The 10,671-nt window shown below is 33.3% G+C and overlaps 2 protein-coding genes across 3 annotated transcripts; one reads left to right on the plus strand and one right to left on the minus strand.

The window, feature by feature from the left end:
• The first annotated feature begins 934 nt into the window (after nucleotides 1–934).
• On the plus strand, nucleotides 935–3,768 carry LOC129285282 (cationic amino acid transporter 5-like). Its single transcript, XM_054920889.1, has 3 exons — nucleotides 935–1,703; nucleotides 1,807–2,616; nucleotides 3,064–3,768. Exons 1-3 carry the CDS (start codon nucleotides 1,304–1,306, stop codon nucleotides 3,624–3,626), a joined length of 1,773 nt encoding a protein of 590 aa, XP_054776864.1. The 5' UTR covers nucleotides 935–1,303; the 3' UTR covers nucleotides 3,627–3,768.
• Nucleotides 3,769–6,332: 2,564 nt separating this feature from the next.
• Nucleotides 6,333–10,010, minus strand: LOC129284849 (cationic amino acid transporter 5-like). 2 transcript variants are annotated; one of them, XM_054920338.1, is made up of 3 exons: nucleotides 9,484–10,010; nucleotides 7,724–8,533; nucleotides 6,333–6,626 (listed from the first exon to the last, which is right to left on the minus strand). In XM_054920338.1, the coding sequence occupies exons 1-3, from the start codon at nucleotides 9,905–9,907 to the stop codon at nucleotides 6,463–6,465; spliced, it is 1,398 nt and encodes a 465-aa protein (XP_054776313.1). In that variant the 5' UTR covers nucleotides 9,908–10,010; the 3' UTR covers nucleotides 6,333–6,462. The 2 variants fall into 2 exon arrangements, with proteins under 2 accessions (XP_054776313.1, XP_054776312.1); XM_054920337.1 differs by having other exon boundaries at nucleotides 6,333–7,016; nucleotides 9,484–10,008.
• Between the last annotated feature and the right edge of the window lie 661 nt (nucleotides 10,011–10,671).

The following is a 10,671-nucleotide window of genomic DNA, read 5'->3' on the forward strand; positions in this document are numbered from 1 at the left end:
TTATTTTTAAAATTATTTTTAATTTAATTTTTACTTTAAAATTAATTATCTTATTTTATAAAAAATATAAAATATATATTTTGGGATTCTCAAATAATGTGTATGACTCAAAACTTTTTTTTAAAAAATAATTGGGTATTAAAAGATAAAAATTAATGTTAAAATGTATTTTAAATATTTTTTGAGATATTTTATTGATTTAAAAATATAAAAATATGAAAATATAAATATTTTTATTTTATACTAAAATATATGAAATATAAAACTTTAAAAATTAAATAATATTTATTATATTATATATATATATATATTTTATTTTTTTCCAAGTGTTCAAGCCAAGCCTGACCAAGTCCTAACATTTAAAAAATATTATTTTTTAGAGTTTGATCCTAAATTTTTCAAGCGGAATGGGATAGTCATCGGGCTTGGCCCAAATTATAGTTTTACTTCAACACATTAGCATAAACTTAATGGAACTAATGAACATATCAACATTTTTAATATTATTTGTGTCATGTCAATATCTCTTTAAAACTATAGAATTAATAGTATAGATGGAGAAAAGTATACAAACTTGAAATATTGAAGAGCAATACAAAAATTTATAGCAAGACTTAAATAAAATATAGGAACTACATATATTTGGTTGGAGGGAAGGGATTTTAATACAAAAGAGGGGAGGTGAGAGAAGGGGAGAGAAGGTGAGAAAAGGGAAGAGGAAAAAGAAAAATCCCTCCAAAGGAAGGGTTTGGAGGAGACGAGACAAAAAATTTTAATATTGTTAAATAAGAGGAGGGTTAAATCAAAAGGAAGCTTTGCTCCTCTTATAAGGTAAAAGTAGCATCTTTTAAAAAAATTAAAAAAAAAGATATAGGGTCTATTTGACAACTTATTTTAAAAATAATTTTTTATTTTTTAAAATAAAAGAATAAAAAAATTTGTTTGATAATGCGTTTTAAAAAATAAAAAAATAAAATATTATTTTAAAAAACAGAAAAATAAAAATAATTTTAAGGTGTTCTGAAATTATTATTTTAAAAAATAAAAAAATAATAAAAATAATTTTTATTATTTTTTTATTCTCAAAACATGATTTACAAAAAATATTAATTTTTAAAATAATAAAACAAAAATAATTTTAAATAGTTTCATAGCTACTTCATGGAGGGTTAATTTTTATGCAATAGTCTACGTACATCATGCTAACAGCGTTTTACATTCTACTTATCTACTTACATTCTAATCCACTCGTCAATTTCACTGAATCATCACCAAGCACGTGTAACAGACAACAGTAGCTTCCATGGAAGACCATCCTTTGCAGAGAAGCTACTGGAAAAGATGGAGCAAGGAAGATTTCTTCCCTGAAGAATCCTTCCGGAGTTTGACAACCTACCAAACTGCACTATCTCAGACGTTGGTGAGATTCAAGGATCGTCTGCTGAGCAGATCCGACGACACCACCGAGACTGATGAAATTAGAAAAGAAAGCGAGAACGACATGAAACGCTGCCTCAACTGGTGGGACCTCATCTGGTTCGGCCTTGGCTCCGCCATCGGCGCCGGAATCTTCGTCCTCACCGGTCAAGAAGCTCACGACCACGCCGGACCCGCCATTGTCTTGTCCTACGTCGCCTCCGCCATCTCCGCCATGCTCTCTGTTTTCTGCTACACAGAGTTTGCTGTGGAAATCCCCGTTGCAGGTGGCTTCCTCTTCTTCCTCTTCCTGGTATAACAGTGATGTATTCTTCTAAATTATTAATAATTTAATCCTCAAATAAATAAATTGCTCAAGTATTGTTACAGGTGGATCATTTGCATATCTGAGAGTGGAACTCGGAGATTTTGCAGCATTCATAGCAGCAGGAAACATTCTGCTAGAAAGCATAATAGGAAGTGCGGCAGTAGCAAGAGGATGGACCTCTTACTTCACAACCCTTCTGAATCGTCCCTCTAATTCACTTCGTATCAGAACAAATCTCAAAGATGGCTACAACTTACTAGATCCAATAGCCGTTGTGGTGCTGGTCATTCTATCCACAATCGCCATGATCAGCACCAGAAAAACCTCGTACCTTAACTGGATAGCATCAGGAATCAACACTTTTGTCATCATCTTTGTTATAGTCCTAGGTTTTTCTCATGCGAATACCTCAAACTTGTCGCCTTTCTTGCCTTATGGGATTGAAGGGGTTTTCAAAGCAGCGGCTGTGGTTTATTTTGGATATACTGGGTTTGAGAATGTTGCGACTATGGCTGAAGAGACTAAGAAGCCATCGAGGGATATACCAATTGGCTTACTTGGCTCAATGTCTTTGATCACTGTGATTTACTGTTTGATGGCACTCTCATTGAGTATGATGCAGAATTATACAGGGATAGACCGAAACGCAGCGTTTTCTGTGGCTTTTGGGAGTGTGGGAATGAAATGGGCAAAGTATGTGGTGGCTTTTGGTGCATTGAAAGGCATGACCACTGTGCTTTTGGTGGGAGCGCTAGGACAGGGACGATATGTCACGCATATTGCACGTGCTCATATGATTCCACCATGGTTTGCTCTGGTGCATCCCAAAACAGGAACCCCAATAAATGCTACACTTCTGATCACCATCTCAGGTAACTATAATAATTTTCATTCAATAACCTTCCCTTCTAGTTTCTATTCAATTCTTTTCTTTTCTTTTCTTTTCCCTTTTTCGCATCTGATATCTAGCCAGACTGTATATTAGCCACCACGACTAATCTAGATCAGAGTTCTAGTTGATGGTTAGGTAAATCCATACCCAAAAATATTTTTCTCAAAGATTCAAACCAGCCTCATTTGGGTCAATTATTCATTTCTTTCCAATATATAATAGACTAAGCTTCTCTTCAGTTGTACACAAATTAGGCTTAATTTTTGTGGGAACCTGAACAGATCAAAGACTTAAAACCAGGAGACAATCTATACTCCCTTTCAATCAGTCTCGTAAGGCTTAAAAAGTTTATCTCAAATTAAAACTCAATCCATACTTACCAATGACGACTGTGAATAATTGCTAGCTTTTTTATATATAATTTCAGCTGCCTGCATCGCATTTTTCTCAAGTTTGGATGTATTGGCAAGCTTGTTGTCAATAAGCACATTATTTATCTTCATGATGATGGCTGTGGCTCTTCTTGTGAGAAGATACTATGTGAGGGGAGTCACACCAACTCACAACCTGATGAAGCTAGTCATCCTCTTGGTTCTCATTGTTTCTTCTTCAATGGCTACTTCAGCTTATTGGGGTCTGAGACCTAAGAATGGTTGGGTGGGATACACCATAACTGTTCCTCTATGGTTCTTGGCCACTTTAGGACTGTCCTTATTGCTGACTCAGCAAAGGGCACCAAGGGTTTGGGGGGTACCCCTTGTCCCTTGGCTGCCATCTTTGTCTATAGCAACAAATATTTTTTTGATGGGATCCTTAGGGACTGATGCATTTATAAGGTTTGGAATTTGCACTGCTGTGATGCTAATCTATTATGTGTTCTTTGGGCTTCATGCTACTTATGATATGGCTCATCATCGCCAACAAGAGAAGAATAAGATTTTGGATCCATTGAAAGCAAAGAAAGAGACCTTAGACAATGCAAGGCCTTAGTTTATTAATTAATGTATGTTCTTTCTACAATAACCTCTACGTGTACATATGAAAGTTTACATCTAAAAGAGTTTCATTATGGATGGGGAAAAATTAAAAAGGCTACTTATAATATAATTTGTTATTGGACAATATTAGAATACATGTGGAGCAAGAGGTAGGAATACATCTATGTTAAGATGGTCTAATTTTTTATTTATTTAACACTGATACAGATCCAAATTATTAATTTTTTTAATGTATGAACATATTCATCCATTTGTAACAAAATTAAGTTCCTTCAATTTTTTAGTAATTTATCTTTAGAATTTTATTATGAATATTATAACGTTATGTCCTTTGGATATATTTTTTTTTTCTAATTTTAAAGCACGGTGTTATCTCAATCCAATTTTTCTCTATTGTAACTTCTGTTTATACTTTCTCACATTTGCAATAATAGATCATTCAAACAAAAATTTTAAAAATATGATTTAATTTATTTTTATTTTTATGATTTTTGTCAAAAAAATTAATTATTTGATTATTGTAATTTTAACTCATTTAAAACTAAATTTTTTCAGGATGATCCAGCACAACTTAGTGCATATTTTTCCATTTACTAAAAGTTAATTTATTAAAAATTCACTTATTAAAAATCAATTTGATAAAAGTTAATTATTTTGGATGCATTTTTAAAAGTAAGTTTAGTAAATTAAAAATTATTTGAATGATGTATAAGTAAAAAATATTTTTAGATATAAAATTACTAAAAAGACATTGACTTTTATAATATATAATTTTTGTTACACAAATGTAAGATATTTAAAATATTAAAAAAATATCTACAATAAAAATTTTAAATAAGATAAAATTTGATACGTCGAATAATAAAAATAAAAATAATATAAAGTTAAAAAAAATTACATACAAGTTTCATATAAAAAATTAATTAATACAAGATCTATTAACAATTAAATTAAAATTATTGTTTAATGAACTTTGTGATAATTAAATTTTTTATGTGAAACTTTAATGCAGTTATTCTTCTAAAGTTTGATCCGTTCGAAAAAAATTATATAAATAATTTGGGAAAATTAACATGATTAGTTCCACTGTTTATAATGAACAATTTAATCTCTAATTAAATTACATACGCTATTCATCTCTTGAAAATGTTATATTTGAAATTGAAGATGGATATTTGTGATCAGCATTATCATCATTATGATCAGCCACATCCAGGACAAAGGATAACACGGAAAAAAAGTCAAATCCCCCAACTTTCAAATGTAAAGAAATTATATATTTATGATTAAGAAATCGACTTTTAAAGCTTTCTTAGTATACTTTTGAAATGAACTTTGAAAAAAATTCAAGGAAACCAAACAATTTTAACATTCTTAAATCTCAAAAGTCCTTTTCAAATGAAAAAAGTAAGTAAACCAAATAACCTTTAATCCCTTAACTTTTACAACAACATCCTATTAGGTGGAGTCGGTTATATAGATTGCATCTATCAATGTGCTCTATCATTTATCAAGCTTTTAAAAATATTATTAATTAAGAGATCGCGTTCAACAACTTTCAAGAGTATTCTCTTAGGCCTTCTTCTACCCCTTTTAACAGGGCTCAAAGTTATATGTTCCACTCTTTTCACTGGTGACTCTCGCAGTTTTTTTTTACATGCCCAAACCATCTCAAATGATTTTCTATCATTTTTTCCTCAATAGGTGCTACCCTCACTTTTTCGTGTATATACTCATTTCGAATTTTATCTTTACATGTATGTCCGCACATCTATTGTAACATTCTCATCTCTGCTATTCCAACTTTATGCTCTTGCTGTCCCGTTAGAGTCCAGGATTTACTACTATATAACATAGTTGGTCTGATAGCACTACGATAAAACTTTCCTCTAAGTTTATTAGGCACCTTACGGTCGCAAATAACTCCTTTAGTTTTTTTTTAATTAAACCACCCAACTTGAATCCTATGTGAAATATTCCTACTAATTTCACCATTATTTTGAATAATGGCTCCCAAATATCTAAATTTTTTCACTTGAGATATAATTTGATTTTTCAATTTCACTGTCAAATTATTGTCGATTAGTCTCTTACTATTGTCCATGTTCATGATAGATTTAACAAAGTTTTACGTTGGCTGTTGATAGCCTAACACAACCCTTCTCTTTTACTCAAACTTGGAACTGGCTATAAATATAGGCAGAGTTAAGTTGAAGTTAAGAGCAAATCCTTAAAAAAGCATAGTGATTTCACAAACTTGTCAAGTGAAGTTGATTCTAGCAACATAAACCTCAATAGGCCCCCTCGCATGCTTGACGCTAGGTATTGCCTCAAAACGTTTATTACGAGGGAATTTTCATTGTTCTGTTTTATTAGTAGTATACATTTTGGAACTGAATTTAAGACAAGTCAAAATTTTAAAAATTAAGTTAAATCAAGTAATATTAAAACTATAAGAACCAAGACATTAAATTTTCCCTTTTATCAAATATTAAATCTGACTTGTTGAATTTTAATATGAGAATCCATATCTGCGTTATTCCTTCACTGATATGGCGAAAAAATTGAAGTGCCTATGTTTCCTCCCATGCCTCCCTCCTTTCTTTTCTCTGATATCGTTATTTTAATTTATTCTCTTCTCATCAACTGAAGTTCTCAATTTGATCCCTGATCCAAGGGAACTTAATGCAAAGATGCCAAAAACAAAAAAAGCTGCAGAGCGTAGAATTTCATACAAGTATAAAGTATTTGTTGTGGAAATTAATGTATTACAGAAGATTCATCAGTGGTACTGAAAATTAAAGGACACAGTATGGTCTAATTTACAACTAAGGCTCTCCATTCTCTAAGCTCTCTTTGTTTGTTTTCATGGACCGAATCATCTTCTTGTCTTCTTGTTGATGATGAGCCATATCATAAGTGGCATGAAGGCCGAAGAAAACATAGTAGATCAACATTACAGCAGTGCAAATCCCAAACCTTATAAATGCTCCTGAGGGTAAAGACCCCATCAGAAATATATTTGTTGCAATAGACAAAGAAGGTAACCATGGAACAAGAGGTACACCCCAAACCCTAGGTGCCCTTTGCTGAGTCAGCAATAAGGACAGTCCTAAAGTCGCCAAGAACCATAAAGGAACAGTTATGGTGTATCCCACCCAACCATTGCTCAAACCCCAATAGGCTGAAGTAGCCATTGAAGTAGCAACAATGAGAAGCAAGAAGATGACTAACTTTAACAGGTTGTGAGTTGGTGTGACTCCTTTGGCATAGTATCTCCTCACAAGAAGAGCCACAGCCATCATCATGAAGATAAACAAAGTGCTTATTGACAACAAGCTTGATAATACATCCAAGCTCGAGAAAAATGCAATGCAACCAGCTGAAATTATATATAATATACATCAGAGGCAGCAATTATTTACAGTCATTAATTAGTATATAGATTCATGGGAAAACATAGTTTTTGGTTAAAAATTTTGGTTAACTCAGGTCAAATTCCCTGTAGTTTGACTTTAATATGGTTAATTTTGGTTGAGATCCCCGAAAATGATATGTTGCTAATATGATAATGATGTGTCACCAATGTAATAATAATATTTGGTAACAGTAAGAACTTTGATCAAAGTTGACAACAACTCTAAATATTGACTCTTTAATAAAAAACTATAAGAACCTTAAGTAAAGTTGACCACAACTTAATTTAAAGACAAAATTTATGTTTTCCCTAGGTTCATTAGAATATAGATTGAGTTTTCAGATAATATGGTTAAAGTGAGAATATAGCCTTGGGTCAAAGTCCCTATACCTTGACTTTATATGGTTAAGGTCCTTGATAATGACATGTTACTAATGTAATAATGATATGTCGCTGATGTGACAATGATGCTCGGTAACAATAAGGACTTCGATTAAAGTTGACCATTACACCAGGTATTAAAGTTGACTAAAACCTATCCCAGATTCATTAGTATATAGATTTGAGTTTTGAGACACATTTTGTAACCTTGTTTTGCGAGAGTGATTGAATGAAATGAAATGATAAAATGATTAGAACTAAACAAGAAGGAGAGATTAGATATTAATCACCTGAAATGGTGATCAAAAGTGTAGCATTTATTGGGGTTCCTGTCTTGGGATGTACAAGAGCGAACCAAGGTGGAATCATATGGGCACGTGCAATATGAGTGATATATCGTCCCTGTCCTAAGGTTCCTACCAAAAGCACAGTGGTCATGCCCTTCAAAGCTCCAAAAGCCACCACATACTTTGCCCATTTCAGTCCCAAACTTCCAAAAGCCACAGAAAACGCTGCGTTTTCGTCTAACTGTGTGTACTTCTGCATCATACTCAATGAAAGTGCCATCAAACAGTAAATGACAGTGATCAAAGACATTGAACCAAGTAAGCCAATGGGTATATCCCTTGAAGGTTTCTTGGTCTCTTCAGCCATGGTGGCAATATTATCAAACCCACCATATGCAAAATACACAATAGCAGCTGCTCTGAAAACCCCTTTCACCCCGTGAGGCAAGAAAGGGGACAAGTTTGAGGTATTGGCGTGGAGGAAACCTAGGATTATGATGAAGAGGATGACAATGTTGTTGATCGCTGAGGCAATCCAGTTAAGGTACGAGGTTTTCCTGGTGCTGATCATGGCGACTGTGGCTGCAACAACTAGGACTCCAACAGCTACGGGGTCTAGTAAGTTGTAGCCAGGTTTGAGGTTTGTTGTGATACGAAGTGAATTAGAGGGACGATTTAAGAGAGTAGTGAAGTAGGAAGTCCAACCTCTGGCTACAGCAGCACTTCCCACTATGCTTTCAAGCAGAATGTTTCCTGCTGCTATGAATGCTGCAAAATCTCCAAGTTCCACTCTCAGATACGCAAATGACCCACCTGTGTTAGCATTTAATTGAGTTAAGCTTACAAATTAAAGTCAAAAATCACTTTAACTTCAAAAACTCGAAAGTTTTGAAGTTGGTTTTCTCTCCACTTCATTTTCCTTGCATTGCACCCCATTGTAAATCTAAACCATTCAAATTAAACTTAACTAATTAAATCTAAATCATCAAATTTAATCTAACAATTCAGATTTGCAGAGTTCCCTCCACTGCAATACATCCACCTCAAAGCCAACTCTAAAAATTTTACCCATCAACATTAATATCAACACCAATTAATCAATACAATATAAATTTATATTGTATTATTTACAAATCATAGAATAAAGCAGGGATGAATTCAAAATATGTGGGAATAAAGCAGGGCCAATTTTTTTCGTTAATGGAATTAGCATATATATCTGGATAGTTTAACGTTTTTTAACTATTTGTCATAAATGTCTCAAATAATATTAATTTTATTATATTAATATGAATAATTAATTAAAAGTTTGATTCATAAAAAAATTCAATCAGTAAACAAAGTTCCGATTTTCAATATATTTTTATATGTCATTGTACATGGATAATTTGAACAAGATCAAGATGGATGGTCAATTTTCTAGGGAAAAAAATTAGTACATAAGAAATAAATAAAAAATTATATCTTTAAGTCTTTAACATGCATAAAAATATTTCAATAAATCAACAAAACATACATACTCTATATCTTTAATTTTTTACCAAGATTTTTTTTTTTGGCAATGTGTTTGAAACTTGAACCTATATATGAACTACCGGCCCGACCCGCCCCAACCAATTTTCTGGCTTCTACGGTACCGCCGGTTTACGTTCCGCTTCAAGTTAATGGCTTCCACGAAGCATTGACTCTAGTTTCTTACTGGAGGTTCTTCTATGCAATGATAGCTCAGATAAGTTTCAATATCAAAACAGGAAAAGTCTGACCTGCAACGGGGATTTCCACGGCAAATTCAGTGTAGCAGAAAACGGAGAGCATGGCGGAGATCCCGGAAGCGACATAGGACAAGACAATGGCGGGTCCGGCGTCTTCGTGAGCTTCTTGACCGGTAAGGACGAAGATTCCGGCGCCGATAACGGAGCCGAAGCCAAACCAGATGAGATCCCACCAGTTGAGGCAGCGTTTCATGTCGTTCTCGCTCTCCTTTCTGATCTCATCAGTCTCGGTGGCGTCGTCGGATCTGCTCAGCAAACGATCCTTGAACCTCATCGACGTCTGAGAAAGTGCCGTTTTGTAGGTGGCCCAGCTCTGGAAGGATTGCTCCGGTAGGAAATCTTGCTTGCTCCATCTTCTCCAGTAGCTTCTCTGAGACTGTGAAGAAGGAGGATCCTCCATGGAATTGGAAGCCATTGTTATATTAGTGATCGTGAAGTGGTTGTGATTACTCGGTGAAAGATGTTGAGTAGCCTGCAATGTTAAAGCTGTACGGCGGGTCGGGCTATAATAATAACAATAATATACAAAATAGATAACGAGGATTTGTCTTTGATGTTGACGAGGGGGGAGTCCGCATCAATGCTATATATGTCAGTCGTTTTGCAGCCAAGTGTCATGGGTTACGGCTTCCACTTTGCTTGTAATTCATGTGAGAAATTCTTGAACCCATCGTTCATATTCTATTCAACATCATTTTAAATATAAATTTATTTTGTCATTAGTAATGGTAGGAAAAAAAAACAAGAAATTAGACACTATTTAAAAATACACTGATTAAAAATAATGAGATATTAAATTTTAGTTGATTAAACTGATATAACATAATATATTTTTATCTAACGAAGCATAGATGAATTAATATACTGAGTTTATATGAAAATTTTTCAATACATATTCTTTTAATTTTAAAAAAATGTTAATGCTCAATATAAAATTATCACTAAATAAAACAATTCTATTTTTTATGTGTTTGGGCTAAAATATGAAACACCGCTTCGATAAGTCACATGGTTAGTTGGGCTAAGTAACTGAAAAGTCAGGCTCAACATAAATAAAAAGATCAGCCCAAAAACTCAATAAAGGCCACAATAAAATAAATATATCAAAATCTTATCAATTACAAACATTAGACCATTAGTACAAGAAGACACGATCTCGAATAATTCCTAAATCCGTAG

The sequence above is a fragment of the Prosopis cineraria genome, unplaced genomic scaffold (assembly GCF_029017545.1).
Source record: "Prosopis cineraria cultivar Desert tree isolate PC_DT_omini unplaced genomic scaffold, ASM2901754v1 PC11, whole genome shotgun sequence".
Taxonomy (NCBI): Eukaryota; Viridiplantae; Streptophyta; class Magnoliopsida; order Fabales; family Fabaceae; genus Prosopis; species Prosopis cineraria.